The sequence below is a fragment of the Pongo pygmaeus genome, chromosome 11, assembly GCF_028885625.2.
Source record: "Pongo pygmaeus isolate AG05252 chromosome 11, NHGRI_mPonPyg2-v2.0_pri, whole genome shotgun sequence".
In the NCBI taxonomy this organism is placed as follows: domain Eukaryota; kingdom Metazoa; phylum Chordata; class Mammalia; order Primates; family Hominidae; genus Pongo; species Pongo pygmaeus.
Genome location: NC_072384.2, coordinates 67,517,595 through 67,537,266, shown reverse-complemented (window position 1 = coordinate 67,537,266; position 19,672 = coordinate 67,517,595). Strand labels below are relative to the sequence as shown.

The 19,672-nt window shown below is 39.0% G+C and overlaps 1 protein-coding gene across 1 annotated transcript in view; it reads left to right on the top strand.

Moving 5' to 3' along the window:
• STK39 (serine/threonine kinase 39) overlaps positions 1-17,120 on the top strand; it is a 300,737-nt gene extending 283,617 nt beyond the window's left edge. The window contains exons 17-18 of the mRNA XM_054477384.2: positions 6,464-6,528; positions 15,576-17,120. Coding sequence (XP_054333359.1) covers positions 6,464-6,528; positions 15,576-15,650 — 140 coding nt within the window. The 3' untranslated portion in view covers positions 15,651-17,120. The remainder of the gene's footprint in view (positions 1-6,463; positions 6,529-15,575) is intronic.
• The last annotated feature ends 2,552 nt before the right edge of the window (positions 17,121-19,672 follow it).

The window sequence follows — 19,672 nt, the reverse complement described above, 5'->3', positions numbered from 1 at the left end:
CTGTCAAAAGAAAAACTTCAGCCAAATTAAATTCGAAGGACTTTAATTGAGCAATGAATGATTCGCAATTGGGCAGCTCCTAGAATCACAGCAGATTTAGAGAGACTCCAGGGGTGCCTTATGGTCAGACAAATTTATGGACAAAAAAAATAAAGTAGCATATAGAAATCATAAGTGAGGTACAGAAACAACTGGATTGGCTACAGCTCAGCATTTGCCTTATTTGAACACAGCTTGAACACTCAGCAGTGTATGACTGGTTGAAGTATGGCTGCTGAGATTGAGCTTGGTACAGGCACATACTCCTAAGTTAGGTTTTCAATCTTGTCTGCTTATTAAGTTAGGTTGCAGTTCATCCACAAGGACTCAAATGTAGAAGTACAGAGTCTTTCTCAGGCCGTATTTACTTTGCTTTAACAGGGCAAACGAATAGGATTATTGCTTAGGAGACAAATGTTTGTAGAAACTTTCCAAAACAGGAATAATTCTTTCAGAGAGTCTCAATTTGGGGTTCTTAGTGTCTTAGAATCCTCTAAATTGTATGTAAACTTTTGTGAGCTTGTGTCTGGGGAGAGGGCCTTGAGGATATTTACCAAATACAGTGTACTAGACATTGTGCTGGGCACTGATATCACAAAGATTCATTTTTCCATTTATTCATGTATTCAACACAGATTGATATCCGTCTATGTCAGGCACTGGGAGCATAGTAGTAAACAAAACAGTTCCTGTATTCATTGGAGCTCATTTTCTGGGTATGTGGAGTTGGTAAAGCACCACATCCAGAAATAAGTTATAAATATATAGCATATCAGATGGTGATAAGTGCTATGAGAAAGAAAAATTCTGGGTAACGAGAGAGTGAGGGGATGGTGGGGGTGTTAATAGGGTAGCCAGGGACATTTGAGCAGAAACTGAAAGAAAGGGAGGGAGGCAGTCATGGAGTCGTGGAGGAAGAACATTTCCGGGAGAGGGAATGGCAGGTACAGAAGTTCTGGGTGAGCCCCTGCCCTTAATGCTCCAGGGTCAGCATGGAGGCTGTGTGGCTGGAGCAGGAGCAGCAAGGGAGAGAGTGGTGAGGGATAAGGGGAGAGAAGGAGCGGGAGGCCTGATCAGATGGGTTTGGTAGACCATCATAGAGACCATGGCTTTACTCTGAGCTGGAAGGCCAGCAGAGGGTTTTGAATAGATAAGTAACATGGTCTGCCTACCTGTTAGAAGCCTCCCCTGCCCTCTGGGTGAAGGCTAGGCCATTGGGGGATCAGAGTGGAAGCAGCGAGGCCACAGGCTACTGGACGAGTCTAGTGGCAAGTTGGTGGTAGCCTCACTTGGGGATCAGCAGCGGAGGTGGTGAGAAGTCATTGGTTTCTGCATATGTGGATATATTTCAAAGATGAATGTTTTACAGAGATGAATAAGATTTTTTCTGGGTTTTCAGAGTTTGAATCTAGCAGGGAAATCAGATCTGTGACAGGTTATTTCAGTACACGATGGTAAGAGTAGGGGTAGAGAGCTGGAGGAGAATGGAGTTATGGAACCTTTCCTGGGAGGATTGAGGGTAGGAAATGGCAAAAGATAAGCTGGAGTGGTTGGCTGAGGCCAGACCATGGAGGGTCTCATTGACCATGTTAAAAATTTGGACTTTATCCCGAAGTTGATGGGAACAGTTAAACAGCATTGCTCAAGGAGGTAACACACTCCAATTCTCAAACTAGGTTATCCAGTAACTCTGGTGAGTATAAGAAAGAGAGCTCGGAGGAGTTAAGACCAAAGGCAAGGAAACCAGATAAGATATTGCAGTTGTCCAGGGCAGAGAGGAATAATTTATTAACCACTTGCTATATATACATCAAGCATTATTCTAAGCACTTTATGTGTGTTAATTAATCCTCAAAACAAACCCTATCAGTGAGGCACCATTAATATCTTCATTTCACCAATGACCAATGCATGGCCTTGTGCACAAAGAGGAGGCTAAGTGAACTTCGTTCAGGAAGGTCACACAGCTGTGAGCAGGAGGAGGATTTGAACCCTGGCACCCTGGCTCAGGAATTCAGGTTCTTTTTTTTTTTTTTTTTTTTTTTTTTACTGGCCAGAATGTATTATTGTTTTAATAAAGCTATACTAGTCATAAAGACATCAACCCCTTACATTTTTTTTTAATTATTTTTTTTTTATTTTATTATTATTATTATTATTATACTTTAGGTTTTATGGTACATGTGCTGCAGTGCATCCCACATGCCATGAAGATAAGACCCTGGAAATTTAGGGAAAATAACGGGGTGAATCTTTTATTTTGTCCCAAACTGAGTTAGTAAGTTTTCTGCATGTGTGGCTGTATTTCAAAGAAATCTAATTAAAATAAAATTTTAATTTTATATTAGTGTTCTAGCAGTATCCATAAGAAACCTACCCTCATACCATCTCCTTTTCTCCTTACTTAGAGCTTGGATTGTCTCTTTCTTTGCAATCTCATGCTGCCTTTCTGCATCAATCTATTCAGGGTGTCTCTTTGGATAAAACAATATTTTGAAGTCATCACCTTGTCAGGTCCCAAGACCATGCTTTTGTCTAATGTTAGAAATTCCTTACTATTGGAAGTAGTACATTAGACTCCGTGTTCATTGGTTCTCTTTTGCCCATAGCCTGTGTTTGGAAACAGCTGGAATTAAGTGAATTAACTCACTGTTACCAGAACATGGGGTTGTTGTGAAATAAGCTGATATCTCAGGAAAAAGTGTATCTTTTGACTGATTACTCAGAATATAGACGTAGACTGTAAATAGTCATATAACTTATTTTTCTAACTGTCAAAATGTGAATAATTTCTCAAATAACTTAGAACTAGTATTTAACCCAGCAATCCCATGACTTGGTGTGTATCCAAAAGAAAATAAATTGTTCTACCAAAAAGACACAGGCATAGTATGTGCATCACAGCACTATTCAAATACAATAGCAAAGATATCGAATCAACCCAGGTGCCTGTCAACAGTGGATTGGGTAAAGAAAATGTGGTACATATACAGCACGGAAAACCACACAGCCATGAAACGGAACGAAATCTTGACATTTGCAGCGACATGGATGCAGCTGGAGGCCGTTATCCTAGGTGAATTAACACAGGGACAGAAAACCAAATACTGCATGTTCTCACTTGTGAGAGCTAAACATTGAGTACACATGGATACAAAGAAGGGAACAGACACCAGGGCCTACTTGAGGGGGGAAGAAGAGAGGGAGGCAAGGGTTGAAAAAGTATTGAGTACTATGCTCAGTACTTGGGTAACAGGATCAGTCATACCCCAAACCTCAGCATCACACAATACACCTAGGTAATAAGCCCGCATATGAACCCCTGAATCTGAAATAAAAGTTGAAATTATATTTTTAAAAATGTGGAGAATTTGAATAGTGCAAGGAATATATACAGAAAACAGTGTCTGGAGAATGCCTGACTTAGTTTGCCAAAAAAGTGTTGGCTCTGCTGCCTTGCCTCCAGTGGATTACCCCCAGGATGATCTTATTTCCGTCTCTGTTTAGATTCAGGGAAGTACTGAGCATTAGCGTCTTTTCTGTGTGGCTGTTAATGATATTGTTACAGTTTCATAAAAAACAATACTTATCATACCTTAGGCCAAATGTTCTCCAAAACAAAAAAAAAAGTAAATAGAAACTTCCAGCCCTGACAGGTATTCAAGCCTAAAGTATGATACAGAGAAACAAAAAAAAAATAGAAAAAAAATAAATTGTTCACATAAAGATACCCTGTAGGGACAGGCGGGTAGGAGGAGTGTTGGTAAAGCCCTAGTGACAGGGCTTGAGGGCCACAGTCCCTGGGGGCCTCAGTGCATATTATTGGTGTCCCTGTTTGCCCAAATGACAGAGAAAGAGGAGTGTGGGCTGGGAAGGGAGGGACTAGTTCAAAGAAGATAGCACAATGTCTGCAGCAGAAACCAAGGGGCATGAGTTTTATTTGGGAAAACCAAGAGGGATTTGAAATGAGTCAGTGGCTACTGAGCAAGCAGGGTTCAGAAGCCCCACATTTTCCAGAAACTCGAGTGTCTTACAACACAAAGGTCAGTGTTCTCAGCACAGGCTCAGGCAGCTCTAAAGCAACAGCCAGCCCTACCCAGCCCTTCCTTCTCAGCTCACGTTCCAGGTAAGGAGCATTTTTATTTTTGAAATCCAGGTGCACAGTCAGGAGATGGGAGGAAACAGTGACACCCATCTTTTTAATGAGCATTGCTACTGGAAAAGAAATTACCATCACCCTGAATTTTATGTGATGTCAGTTAAATGAAGGTGTTTTATAGCACTTTACAACAAATTAGAATCAACCAAATTGAAAATAAGCCTAGCAGCTGGGATAAGTAATCAGGTAAGTGGCCAGTTTTGCTATTTTTGCTTTGAGCTGAAGACAGAATTTGAATTTTTAATGTCCCAGAGGTGTGAGATTCACAATTGGGGAGCATGGTTTCTGGGATGATTGTTTAAGATGCAGGCAGCTCCATCTTGCCCTTCAGTCTCCAAGTTGCTTGACACATTCCCTGGAAATTGTCCCTTGTATATATACGTGTACACCAGAGAGAGGGTTGTGAATTAGTGTAGGCTAGAGCTCTGCTTTTGACTGAACATTAGAGAGCAGACTGGAAATAGATGACCCAGAACAAGGCAGTAAATCATCCACATTAACCGAGAAACTAATGAAAGGACTGAAATTTATACGAAGAATTTATGGCCACTCATGAAATCAGCCCAAATCAGAGGAACTATTAGAACACTTTTATGTTTTAAGAAAATGGGTACTGTGTTCATTTGCTGTAATTTGCATATAGTCAGAATGCCCTGACATGATAAATACTGGCTTTGGTGGACAGGATTTTACAGCAGAGCTTTGCACTCCATGAGCCAATGTTTCTTGCATAAATGACTTGATGATTTTAGTGTCTAAAATATGTTCACAAAAGTGTTGAAAGGCCACAGGAAGCTTTGCGATGATAACTATTCTGGAATTGGTGCCCTGGGGTGTACCTGATATGTGTGTGCTTGCTTACGTGGGCAAAAGAAAGAGGAGAAAAAGAGGAGGCGGATGGGAGGAGTGTTGGTAAAAATGAAACTGCAGATCACTCAGAATGGAAGTATTAAAAGGGCAACAAATGAAGATAAAATGATGCTTGCAATTATGGTTTATAAAGAGAAATAGGCCATATTGAGTACATAATTTTTCTTTTTTCTCCTCTGCAGCTGATGGATTAAATGAAATAAACTAATCTGCAGAAAATCCATGTATCTAGGTTGTTGTCAGTCGACCTTAGAGAAAATTAAAATTTGCACAGATTTCTTATTACTTTCTACTTAAAAATTTTCTACTTGAAACACTTTTCTCAAAATACTTGTGTGTGTACTATTTTATCTTAAATTTTTTTATCTTAAAAAATTCAGATAACTTTTCAATACCTAACTACTGAAGCAGCAGATAATTTTACTCATAAAAAAATAAAAATGACAAACAGGACATTCTCCCATAATTTCTTCAGCAGTAATTTCTCCTTCCCTAAGCAATAGCCCTTATTTGACTTTCAGGACTTTATACTTCAGGTGTGGATATGGAAAAAGTAAGTTTTAAGTTTCCATCATCATTAGCTTTTGATAATTCTGTTCATTAGCAGTACCCCGAGCCAGAGGAGTAAGCAGAAAAAACTGACTTCTCTACTGGGGTATCAGATAGATCATTACACCGTGGAGAACAAGGACAGATCTCCAGTGAATCCAGCTAATACTGAAAACATATCTGCAGCACTGAGCTCCAAACTGACAGCCTCTAGTCTAATGCTTGACCCTGTTCAGCGAACTTGGGTATTATTCAAGGTGGCACTTCCCTGGTTTGACAGATCATTGTGCTCTGAAAGCCTTAAAACATGCGCTTGAGTTGTAGAGGTTATCCATTGTATTTTGTTGCCTTGATAAAAATGGGTTCAGAGAATTGAGTGAATTTATAGGACAGGGGTTCAAATGTGCTGACGTTCTATTTCCAGAGAAAGGCATTGTTTTTTTTTTCCTCCCCACTACGTCTCCTCTTTGTTTTGTACTGCCCTCTCCTGGCTAATAAATTTCTTAGTAATGAATATTTGGAGAAGCCAAGTGGCGGAAACACTGGGGGCTGCTATCATTTCTACTTTCCATTAGAAATTTCAGATTTTATTATATGAAATGCAGAGTTGACATATAGTGATTAATTCAGATGTGCATAGATACAAGATTGCTGAAATGATATCAATTGTTGTAGAAAATATCTGTATGAGAGTAATCTAGTCATTTATATGGACTTTGCAATGTTTATGAAAAATGATTTTGCAGTTTATTGCATCATTAGTCAAATTTTCTGAGTCATTGATGTGAAAATCCAGTGTTATTGGAAATAATTTGGACACTTTCTCTCTATGTTTGTATTTTACAGTGGCTGCTAATTTACAGAAGATTGTAGATGATCCCAAAGCTTTAAAAACATTGACATTTAAGTTGGTAAGTGGAAAGTTATGGAAAGAAGGAGGTAATATTTTGCCATGCTGTGCCAGCAGGGAATAATAATCTAGTTTAATAACCTACTCTATAATTTTGCTGTTGTTGTTTTCTTTTAGAATCAATTTTTGCATTTGGAAACATTTGACTCTGCGACATTAGGGAACATTTTCTGATTGTGACTGGAAATTTCCTCTTCTATGAGCATAGCTTTTTCTTTTATCATCACACCTTTGACTAAGAGTGGCTGTATGAGAATCTTGAAGCCTAGATCATTTTGCTTGCAGTTTGTATTGCAACTTGACCATAAAGACAAAATTACACTGAATTCAAAGCAACACTCTTAATAAAGCTTTCCTGAGACAAAAGCCAAGTGGTTCTAACTTTTCAAAATAGAGGCTGATTGTTGTAGAAATGGTTTAGGTAATTGGAAGCAATTGTAGAACAACTCACCAAAGGCTGGCGAACAAAGACACAACAATTTACTTCCACATTTCAAATCACAGTAACAGATTTTTGTAGAAAGGAGATATTTCAACAGTTATTCTGCACTAGTAGATTTTAAACTTAAGTACTAGGTGGCCACAGAGATACAGAGTGCTGGACATTCTGGAGTCACTGTGAGACCAAGATGGTGGTGGTCAGAAATGGAGAGAAGTCCAAATAGTCAAAAGTGACCATTTTCCAAAAAGTTTTAGCGAATAGTACATTAAGGTACATTTTAAAAATCTTAATTTTATCAAAGGCTGGTCAGAATCCCAGAAGCAATTTTAGATCTAGATGACCAACACTTTGCTGTGCACAACGTATATGGATGATCTTTTTTATATTTGTGAAATTAAATGGAAAATGTGGGTGACCAAAAATGCTAAATGATTAGTTACAGTAAATGTGAGCCTGGTGCTAATTAACTTCCTGGGTCTTGCTTCCCATCTAATTTTAGATAGCTAGGCTGTGTGATAAAAGAAAAACACAAAGATTTTCACAGAGAAGATATATCTGAAGGAATTCTTTTTGCTTTGATAAGAAAGTAACATTTTATTCAGATGTAGAGTGCTAGGTTAACAAATAGGAAAATCCCTCTTCTGGTTTGGGATGACACTGTTGCCTCTTAATGTGTTTTTTTTTTTTTTTTTTTATGTGAGTGTATATTGATGAGAAAATGGCAGCCTGTGTCAGCATTTCAAGCCAATGTATGTCCCTTTATTCATTTTTTTAATACCGCCTCCAGAACATTTTCCTAATTTCTAATATGCAAACAGAGATAAGAGTCTGAAACTCTCATGTTGGACTTTTCTCATTTTATTATGAAAGAGGAACAGTAACCCTAGCCCTTTCCTACTACCGAAGATTTTGTGAAAACAGCCACTATAGAATCTCTAGGTAAACCATAAGAATAATGTAAAACTCTCCCTCGTCTCCTAATCAGCTTATATGTTTCTTAAATTCTCTCTGGATTCTGTCCTCTTCCCTGCATCTGCATTTCCTGCACCCAAGCAGGATTCTCTCATCTTCACAAACTAATCTTCCTGCCACCAATTTGTCAGCTTTTGGCTCTGTTTACCACCCTATGCCTGTAGCCAGAGTAATCCTCCTACAATCCCAAAATGTGGTAGACACAGTGTCTCCACTGCCCTATTGTAAACTGCATTAATGAAGCCTGGTCTGTCCCCACTCCTCCAGCTCTCCTGCTTTACCATTATCTCTGGTAGCAGGCCCATTTCACATCTCGGGAACCTCGGGCTCGCTGGGGTTGATTTGCCCAGGATCACACAGTGATCACACAGATCCTGAGTTTGGAAGCTGCAGACTCACCCCTCATCTAGCCTCAAAGCCCATGCTCTCAACAGCCATTCGTTCTTGGAGGCAGACCCCTGCAGCCCTAGGGTTGTACAGTTTTCTGTCATTTTGTAGAGTCCTCATTTTGGATGACTGGGTACATTTACATTGGCTGGGACTGAATCTACATTGGCTAAGACTGAATCTCCTTTGTACCTTCAGCAGATTGAGTAATAGTGGCCTGTCAGGCACAGGAGAGTTTTGAAAACAAGTCCATATATGTTTTCCTTCCCATTACAGCTTGAAAATGTAGTAGTGTGGTGTTCACAGTAAATGGAAATTGATGGCTTATTCTCCCCAAAGATAGTTAAAGATGTGAAAGAAAACCAAACTCAGGAGGGACCTTATTTCTGTCACTTAACTTTCTGTCCAGCCCTTGTTAGGCCCCAGGAGGGTTTCTTTGTTGCTATCAGCTGCCAGCCGGTTTGAGATCCACTTGACCGAGCTAATTTGAACTGGTTTTTGGCCCGATCTTGCGTAGGACGCTAACATCCCGATAAACTGCAGAGATTCAAATGTGTTTTACCTTCATTCATCAACTTGGTTATTTTATTCAGGAATAAAAGATCAAAGTATTTCAGCAGCGTTTTTCCTCGTAAGCTGCTGCTGCGCACGGTCCCTTTATCTCTCAGCTGTTTATCATTATTTTAATCTCAGTGCCTTTCATTACTTTTTAAAGGAAAACGTCAGGGGCCTGAAAATTGTCTAAAGAACAGCAGTGTCATGATACTGTGGTTCTTTACCTCCCTGCACGGTGGTTTCACTCGGGAGCACTGGGACACTTTAAAAAATTAATGCCTAAGGCCGTAGGGGTCTGCCTCCAGGAATGAATGGTTGTTGAGAGCATGGGCTTTGAGTCTACACCAGGGGTGAGTCTGCAGCTTCCACTGTGTGATCCTGGGCAAATTCACCCCAGAGAGCCTGGGGTTCCCAAGATGTGAAATGGGTCCTGTTGTAGGACCTAGTGTCTGGGTCCTACAACAGATATTCTGATTTAATTGCTCTTGATGCAGCCTGGGCTTTGGGAATATTAAAAGGACTTCATGGTGGTTCCAGTGTTCAGCAAACCCTGAGAAGCATTCCACAGGGAAGATAATAAGGAGGATTTCCCTTGTTGGTATGGCCAGGGGCTGGGAGATCAGATTCTTCTCTTCACTTTTAACAAAGTGGTTCAGGCATAGAGGGCATTTCAGCTCAACTCTTGTGTGCTTTGAGTTTGATGTATTAGTAGTAGTTTATTGTTGTAAGCCTTGAGACAGGTCTTTATTTTTAAGCCATGTTTGAATGGACTGCTTGGCAGTTTTGTAAGTAGGTGAATCTTCCTCCTTTCAATGTGGAATTTTTGAAATTGCATTAGAAAAAACATGAATAAGATACACTTAATTTGCCCTTGAAGATAGAATACAACTTTTGAGAACATGTAGTTAACATCTAATTGGTACACATTAACGTGAGCATTATAGATTTTAGTTACTGAAGTTTAATAGCATTATATGTATTGCAGATAGAAATTTCATGAGCATTTTCACAGTGACTAAACGGACTTATTTTTAGAGGTTCTTAGCTTCTGCATAATTGGAGGCTGTATGACTAAGGCAGCATTTTGCCAAGTGCAGGTAAAGTCAAGCCTGAAATGGGGTAAAAACTACCTAAGAGTTTTAACTTTCTCCTCCTACTGAAGGGGTAGAAAAGTGAGACAAAGATCTTCAAGGAAACTTCCAGTTCCAGAAGGTCCACGTCTCTGTGCCTCCTACTCCCAGCCTAAAAGAGTGGCTGTCCACATGTGGCCCCCAGACTGACAGTGTCAGCTTCCCTTGGGAACTGGATTACAGTGTGAATTCTGGGACCCCATCTCAGGACTAAGGAATGAGAATCTCTTGGGGGGTGGGACCCAGGAATCCATTTTAACAAGCCCTCCAGGTAATTCTGATACAGGCTGAAGTTTGAGAACCAATGCTTTAAAGGAAACTTGTAGTTTCACACTGGGAAGCACTGGGATAGACGAGTGGTTCTCAGACTCTATGGTGGGGGGAGGTGCACCTCACACTCTCCTAGTGATTCCAAAATGCACCCGCATTTGGGGTGGAGGCATTCCTTTTCAGTTACGCCAGGTAACCATAACTTCAGCTTCTCCATGGGGTGCAGGCCACACCTGCTGTCATGGCAGGAGGGGTGAGGAGATGGGGTGTTCAGGAATCAGAATACACCCTGAGTAAGAGCGTGCATGATGTCATACACTGTCACACTAGGTCCCTGATAATGTATACATTTACCTTTGGTAGGGGAGGCAAACTGTTATCTCTGCCTTCTTAGGGTTTTTTGGCTGGGCCTGGAAGTAAACTGACATAAAGCAGATTAACAGGAGAAAAGCATACATATTTATTTAATCTAAGTTTTACATGACATGAGAGGCCTCATAAAGAAATGAAGACCCAAAGAAGCTGTTAGAATTTAGCACATATATTGAGTTGGACGAAGCAGTAAATGATGAAACTGGGCAAGGCTGTGGGGGACTGGGACGAGGGTTCATCGTGGAGAAGTGACTAGGAACACGAGGATGAGTTTAACAAGGTTTGTTTGTGTAGATGTCTGTCAGGGGCTTCAGCTCCCCACCTCTGGTGATCAGAATAGCTTTCTTCTTCCAGGGGCAGGGAGGAAACCTTCCACATGGGAGTTTTAACTCCTGCTTCTAGGGAAGTCAGAGGGCCCTTCCTGCATCTGCTGCTGTTGTTTTTTAAAGTGTCTTTAATGCAAAACAATGAAATAGAAGAGTGGCATATTTTGGGGTAGCATGTTCTGAACTTCTCCTTCACTTTGAAATTGAGGCTCACAAAGCGTGGGCCTCAAACTTCTGAGTTTCCCTGAGACCCTTCTACGGGATCCTGGATGTCAAAACTCTTTGGGACTTGCCTTTTCCACTGTGTTGACGTTGGTGTAAAGCCATGGTGGGTAAAACTGGTAATATCAGCACACGTGCAGCGACATCAGACTACACTAATAGTCACTGTGTTCCTCAGAGCCAGGCACTGTCACTCACTGTAAAAAAGCAAAGCCAGTCTCACTTGAGAATTTTCCTAACAAGGCAGGAAACATTATTGACTTTATTGAATTTCAGCTACAGGACATATCTTTTGAGTGTTCAGTGTGATGAAGTGGGAATCCCTCCTTCATTATACGGGTGTACATTGACAGTCTCCAGGAAGAGCACTTGTGAGATTGTTTGGTTTGAGCTTACCTACATGTTTTTTCTTTCTTCATGAAACATCATTTTTACTTGAAAGAATAGCTGACAAACTGGTTATTCAGACTCGAATATTTGGCAGACGTTTTTTTCAAAATGAAGAAAGTAAGACTGACACTTAAAAAAAAAAAACAAAAAACTGATGGCCGGGCATGGTGGCTCATGCCAGTAATCCCAGCACTTTGGGAGGCCGAGGCATGTGGATCACGAGGTCAGGAGATCAAGACCACCCTGGCTAACACGGTGAAACCTCATCTCTACTAAAAATACAAAAAAAAAAAAAAAAAAAAAAAAAAAAAATTACCTGGGCCTGGTGGCAGGCACCTGTAGTCCCAGCTCCTCGAGAGGCTGAGGCAAGAGAATCGCTTGAACCCGGGAGGTGGAGGTTGCAGTGAGCCGAGATCACACCACTGCACTCCAGCCTGGGTGACAGAGTGAGACTCTGTCTCAAAAAATATAAATAAATAAATAAATAAATCTAACAATATTTGTTGTTGATAATAAATTCAAGCTTTCAAGCAGAAATAGGATTTTGGAAAACTTGTATCGCTACTGTAAGCTTGACAGTAACCCAGTACTTAAAGACTTTTCTGATGAGATTGGTGATGGGTGATATTAATGAATATGATTTGTTGACATTGTATAATGAATTGTTCATATTGTATAATGAAACATGTCAACATTTAGAAGATCTGCATAAGTCAGTGATGCTTAAAGTCATGCATGGGTAAAAGATCCACTCAAAGTGCAAGGTAGACCAATAGATTTTAAGGTAACAGGGTATGAAAACTTCAATACTGTGGTTTTAGAGTGTACATTGCAACTAACATTAAAGAAATTGCCACTTGGCAAGTTCTAGTGCAGCAATAAATGATATCCACAACTATTTGGAAAAGCTATCAAAATACTCTTCCTTCTTTCATATGTATTTATATGAGGCTGGATTTTTTTTTTCATGTACTTCAAGGAAAACAGCATAAAACAGTAGATTGAATACAGAAGTAGGTATGAGAATCCAGCTGTCTTTTATTAAGCAAGACATTAAAGAGGAGATGTAAAAGTCAGGCCACTCTTCAAGTTTTCTTGCAGTGGGTAGGGGAACTATGGTTATTTTCCATAAAGATTTTATTTATGTTTGTATGTAATGAGTTTATTATTGTTAAGTTTAATGAATTAGTAAAGAAATATTTTAAAAATGTTTTAGTTTTAAGATAGTATAATTGACTTATGTAAACCTATTTTATGTTTTTAAATGTACTCTTTATATTATTACTTTAATATCTTGACATAATTTCAAATAATATGTTTAAAATACTTTTTAAATCTCTCAGTTTTAATTTCTAAGACAGTCTAATGAATATAACCCACATAAGCAGACACTTTTTGGAGTCCTCAATCATTCTTAAAGAGTATCAAGAGATCCTGAGATCCCAAAGTTTGAACATTGCTGTTTTGAAGGGTCATTGGTTCCTTTCTCTGAATTTCAGAGTCATTTGCATATCACCCTCATTTGTGCTTTGCAGGCTGAGAGAGCCCTGGACTCAGCAGTGAGAGCCCAGGTAGCAGAGGAAGGAGGGCTGAGCGCCTTGAAGCAAACACAGCCAAAGGTCCTGGCCAGGAGACAGACATTTCAGTGTAGCTATGGGAGGCACTGAGGACCCAGGGTGGGTAGGGACTTTGTGAAGACTCCTTCTGTGATGTTCTCACCGTAACCACTGGTTTATCACCTACTCTAGTAAGTTCTCGTTTCCATTACTCTTCACAAGAAAGGATTTAATATTCTCATTTCTAGTCAGTTCAACCACTATTGGATATTGTAGTTTTATTCTAGTCATTTTAACCTCCTGATATTCACCTTGCCAAATTTCTAATGAAGATTTGAAGTACATTGGTGTACTTCACATTTGGCAATCTGACCTTTTTGTCACCACCAGCAGCCGTAATTTGTCTTCGGATGTTTGTCAGTTGGCTGTTAATTACACAGATTGTCTGCCATTATTCAGTGGGTTGAGTAAATGATGTTAACAAGAGCTACACAGGAGAGAAGGGATGATTTTAGGAAGGCAGATAAAGAAACAGTGATAACACAAGGAGAAAATGGATAGGGAAGGTGAATATTACAGTGTCAGTGTGACACCACCAGAAATACCTCAGCCAAAATGCCCTCTATGCCTGTACTACTTTGTTGAAAGTGATAAGGAGAAGAGCATTTCAGACCTCATTGCCCCTGTCAACACAAACAATGACAATTTTACTACACTGAATATCTTCATCTGTCAAATGAAACCAGAGATATCACTGGATAGGTACAAAGCAAATTCCTTTCTTTAAATACTGATTAATATTTTTATCCTTTAGGCTAGTGACTTTTTTTACATAAGCATAACTACTTACATAGAATGTTATTTTAAAGATAATCATTTGAAAATATTCAAGGTACAAACCTTATGGTTAGCTGCTTATTTAATAGAAAATGCTAGAGTTGATGCTGGTTTTCTGTACTGTTTTTTTGAACAGTTCAGAAAACAGTACACCATGAACAGTACAGTTCAAAAAACAGTACAGTACATATTCTAAATGTATACAAGCAGTGCTAAGCAGCTTAATTGTGGTGATTGGAAAGGGCACTTTTCCATGGGAAACTAATTGTTGTGACAATAATTTAGCAGGAATTAGGCTCTGAAAAGGGTTGTATGATCCTTTGGTAATTAATGCCCATTCCCAGTCATTCATCATACTTTTTTCTCCCCTCCTTGTTGTTCTTATGTAATGTCCAATTCTGATTTATGTACTATAGAATGAGAGGCAGCTTAGAATGGTGGTCTGAGGGGGGCGGGGGGAGAGAGTGAGTGAGTGTGTGTGTGTGTGTGTCTAAAAGCAAGCAAGGGGGAGAGGTCACAAGGAAAATGAAATAACTTATTAATTAGGATCAGTGAGAGGTTTGAAGGGAAATGGCTTCTTCTTCTTTTTTTTTTTTTTTTTTTTTTGAGATGGAGTCTTGCTCTGTCGCCAGGCTAGAGTGCAGTGGCGCTATCTCGGCTCACTGCAACCTCTGCCTCCCGGGTTCAAGTGATTCCCCTGCCTCAGCCCTCAGCCTCCCGAGTAGCTGGCACTACAGGTGTGTGCCACCAAGCCTGGCTAATTTTTTGTATTTTAGTAGAGACGGGGTTTTACCATGTTGGCCAGGATGGTCTCGATCTCCTGACCTCATGATCCACCTGCCTCGGCCTCCCAAAGTGCTGGGATTACAGGCATGAGCCACCACGCCTGGCCAGGGCAATGGCTTCTTTCCAGTTCTTTCTGATTTTGAAGTAAGAAAAATAAAGTATTTGACACACCATAATTTTGGCCAATTTTAGGCAATTAATGTGTCTGAAAATATTACAAACAAAATTCTTTTATAGAAAAGAATTGTTATAATACCTTTGCCTGTAAAACTTATTCACTTGTATTTATATAGCAGTTCTCTCTAATGAGCCCATCGCAGTACTTGGTGATGACTTTTTTCTGGCAAGTTTTATAGAAGAAATGAGTTTGGTAAAAACTAAATTACTCCTGAGTGACCTGTTAGATCTCTTCTGCTTATTTTCATGTTGTTTTCAGAATGATTACTAACGTGATTTAGTTAGAAAGTATATTTTAAAAAATTTTACTTAGTTTTTGAAAAATTTATCTGTGGTTTCTTAGCAGTGGTGTTCCAAAGCTTCCAGCCTGGGCATGGTGTTTTAATGGATAACAAATCCCTTCCCACCTCTGTTCTGTACTTCATAGCATGATGGCCACAGTGCTGACAGCACTTAGCTTCCAGTAGTCATTCAAGAGAGTGACTGGCGTCTCTCTTCTGGAATAAATGGGACACATGGTCCCATACCAACTGTGCCTTTGCTTAGATCTGCCATCATAGGAACAAGACTTTAACAACCAGCAGCAGCAGCAAACCAGCATTGAGGCTTTCTTTTTCCCTTTTCAGGCTTCTGGCTGTGATGGGTCGGAGATTCCTGATGAAGTGAAGCTGATTGGGTTTGCTCAGTTGAGTGTCAGCTGATGTATGTCCCTTGATGTCACCCTGATCTGTCATGTCCCACCCCCATCCCTACTCCCTTCAACCCTCCCTCTTCCCATTTCCTCCCACCCCCTCACTCCCATTTCCTAGCAAAATCAGAAGATTGTGAAGAGGCCGGCTTCAACAAAATGGGATAAAAAAATAATATTTTAAAATTTACAACACTCCAAGTTCTGCTTTATTCTCTAGCAATCCACAGTACAAGAACAAGCAAATGCCACAGCTGCACGACTGTTGCTAATTTTTCCAAAAGCTGTTTAATATTCTTAGCAATCAATTTGGATATCCCTTAAGTGAAAAGAATCTGAAATACACTCAGGTGGTCTTATTTATTGGCAACAAAAGGAATTTTCTATCCAGAAGCCTATTTCTCCTTTCATTGTTGTTATTTCTGTTATAATACTTTAATTGTACATCTGACAGTACTGCCTCTTTTATGTTGTATTTAGAAATTAATATACTTATAAAATTAAGATTTATTAGCCAAACTTGAATTCTAGTTTTAAAACTGACTGTGAATTTTATTTTTCATATATTTATGCATTACACACCTTAGCTATAAGAAAAAAAGGGTTTTGATTATATGCTTCTTGCAGTTAATCTCGTTATTTAAACAAAAAGTTTTGGGTCTATCTTTGGAGTATTTGTAACTTCTAAATTTTGAAATGACTGAATTAGGAATTTGGATGCTTATTCTTTTAGTCTGTTTGCCTAAAAACCAATTTACAATCTGACTGTCTCTTGGGAGAGGGAGGTGCCTTGCAAACTTTCACATTAAGAATGTGCCTGAGGCTGCTTTACTCTGAAATAGTCTCAGATCTAAAATTTCCTCTATATAAGGTGGCATATGTTAAGTTTTGCTTCATTGGACCGTTTAGAATGCTATGTAAAATGTTGCCATTCTGTTAGATTGCTAACTATATACCCATCTCTGATTTGGCTCTCCTTAAGTGATAGGATTTGTTATTCTAAAGGTGATAAACTTGAAAATATCAGAATCTGAGTTTTACTTGAAATTTTGCAGAATACCCAGGTGGAGTGAAAATTGGAAGGGTTTTGTGCAATGACTAAAAGGTAAAACGTTGTTAAGGTTCAAGAATAAATACTTTCAACCCAAGTAGCCCTCTGCTTGACTGTATATTATGGAACTAGTAAACCTTAGGATTTTGAAAATTGGAGTCTAATCTTTCAGGGAGGTGGGCTCCCAGGATGGTACCATTGCTCTTTCCTAGCTAACCCTAGATATGGCAGCTCTTTAATGTACTTTAAAAAGCAAATATATATTACTAAGGAAAAAAAGTTATTTATAATTGCCTTGTCATAATTGTTAAGGTGTTCTAGAACCATTTGCATACAATTTAATGTAATTTCATTCCATTCTATTGTTTACACAATGATTACTCAAAGATGACTGCAAAGGTAAAAGGAAAATAAAAGTGTATTGCACAACGAGATTGTTTTGCATTGTTTCTTTCCTCCTTTAGATATCATCTGCATTACTGCAATGGCATTTAGCACTTTCATAAAATGCCTAGTGAGAGTTAACTAGTGAAAGTGCCCTAGAGGCAGAGTGAGGAGGCATCATGCATCCAGTACAGAGAACTGGGTTTGACAAGTTATTTGAATTAGCATGAGGAGAGAATGAAAGGCAAACATTTCTACTCCACGTAGACGGATGGTCTTCAAATTAAAACCCCTGTAGGGCTATAGGGGACAAGAGAGAATAATTCCTTCCAACCACTTCATTCATTTTAATGCTGTTAGTACCTGAGGCTCAGAGTGGTTGAATGACTTGTCCAAGGCCCTTTACAGGACTACTTGCAGAGCTAAACTCCCAGCATCCTCATTTCCTGACATTCAGAGCATGTTCTTTACACTCTTCTGTACAACTTGTGGGTGAAAAGACAAGACCCTCATCTTCTACTAAGAGGATAAAATGTGCATGAATAACTGGAGGACTTTGCAACATGGAGACTAATCAAAAATCTTTCAGAGGGGTGGACTCCCAGGATGGTGCCATTGCTTTTTCCTAGCTAACCCTAGATAGGGCAGCTCTTTAATGTACTTTAAAAAGCAAATATATATTACTAAGGAAAAAAAGTTATTTATAACTGCCTTGTCATAACTGTTATATCATTTAATATCTATATTTAAATGTGGTTATAAATATCATTTAATGTCTGTATTAAATTTCCACCCATATTTTCATATCCATCCTAATGGCATTTGAGGTAGTTTGCATACATTCATACAATAGGATAGAGATGTAAAAATGCATAAAGAAATTAGGATGAAGGGACAATAAGAACTGGCTTACAAGATGAATGCAAGGATAAAGTTAGTACATAAAAATCACCACGAGGACCTATATAATTGCTAGAATACACAGATGTGGACTAGAGCTTCCTACCCACCATACTACCTTAATTCCCAACTATGCAGAGCAATCTACAAATTCAGTATAATCCTTATCAAAATTTTTAAGTTGTATTACCCACAGAAATATGAAAAACAATCCTAACATTTGTGTGGAACCACAAAAGACCCTGAATAGCCAAAGCAATCTTGATGAAAAAGAACAAAACTGGAAGCACCACACTTCCTGATTTCAAATTATGTTATAAAGTTATAGTAATCAAAACAGCATGGTACTGGTATAAAAACAGACCAGTAGAACAGAATAGAGTCCAGAAATAAACCCACACATGTATGGCAATTTTTGACATGAGTGCCAAAAATATACAATGAGAAAAGGACAGTCTCTTCAGCAAATTTTGTTGGGAAAACTGTATATCCATTTGCAAAACAATGAAATTGGACCCTTATCTTACAACTTACACACAAATCAACTCAAAATGGATTAAAGACATTATAAGACATGAAACTCTCAAATTCCTAGAAGAAAACAAGGAGAAATCTCCTTGGCACTGGTCTTATCAATGACTTTTTTGGATATGACACCAAAAGCACAGGCAACAGAAGCTAAAATAAAGTGGGATTATATGACACTAAAAAGCTTCTGCACAGCAAAGGAAATAGTAGACAAAGAGCAAAAGCAATCTATGGACTTAGGAAATATTTGTAAACTATATATCTGATAAGGGGTTAATATCCAAAATGTATAAAGAACCCATATAACTCAAGAGCAAACAACAACAAAACATTAAAAATAGGCAAAGGACTTGAATAGGTATTTTCCCAAAGACGACATACAGATGGCCAATAAGCATATGAAAATGTACTCAACATCATTAATCATCAGGGAAATGCAAATCAGAACCACAATGAGGTATCATCTCACACCTGAAGATAAGTGCTGGCAAGGATATGGAGAAAAGAGAGCACTTACATGCCTGTTGGGGGAATGTAAATTGATACAGCCATATGGAATATGGTATGGAGGTTCCTCAAACATTAAAAATAGAACGAACATATAATCCAGCACTCCCACTTCTGGGTGTATAGCCAAAGAAAAAAAAATCAATATCTTGAAGAGATATCTGCACTCTCATGTTCAATGCAGCGTTATGCACAATAGCCAAGATAATGGAAACAACTGAAGTGTCCATGAATGTATGAATGGATAAAGAAATTGTTGTGTTGTTTTGTTTAGAGACAGAGTCTCGTTCTGTTGCCCAGGCTAGAGTGCAATGGCATGATCACAGCTCACCGTAGCCTTGACCTCTTAGGCTCAGGCAATACTCCCACCTCAGCCTCCCGAGTAGTTGGGACTACAGGTATGTAGCACCAGGCCCAGCTAATTTTAAATTTATTTTGTTTTGTTTTGTTTTGTTTTTGTAGAGACAAGGTTTCACTATGTTGCCCAGGCTGGTCTTCAACTCTTGGGCTCAAGCGATCCTCCCACCTCAGCCTCCCAAAGTGCTGAGCCTGGCCAAGAAATTGTTTTATACACACACGTACAACAGAATACTCTTCAGCCTTTAAAAAGAAGAAAATAACATCACTTGCAATGGCGTGGATGAACTTGGAGGACATTATGCTAA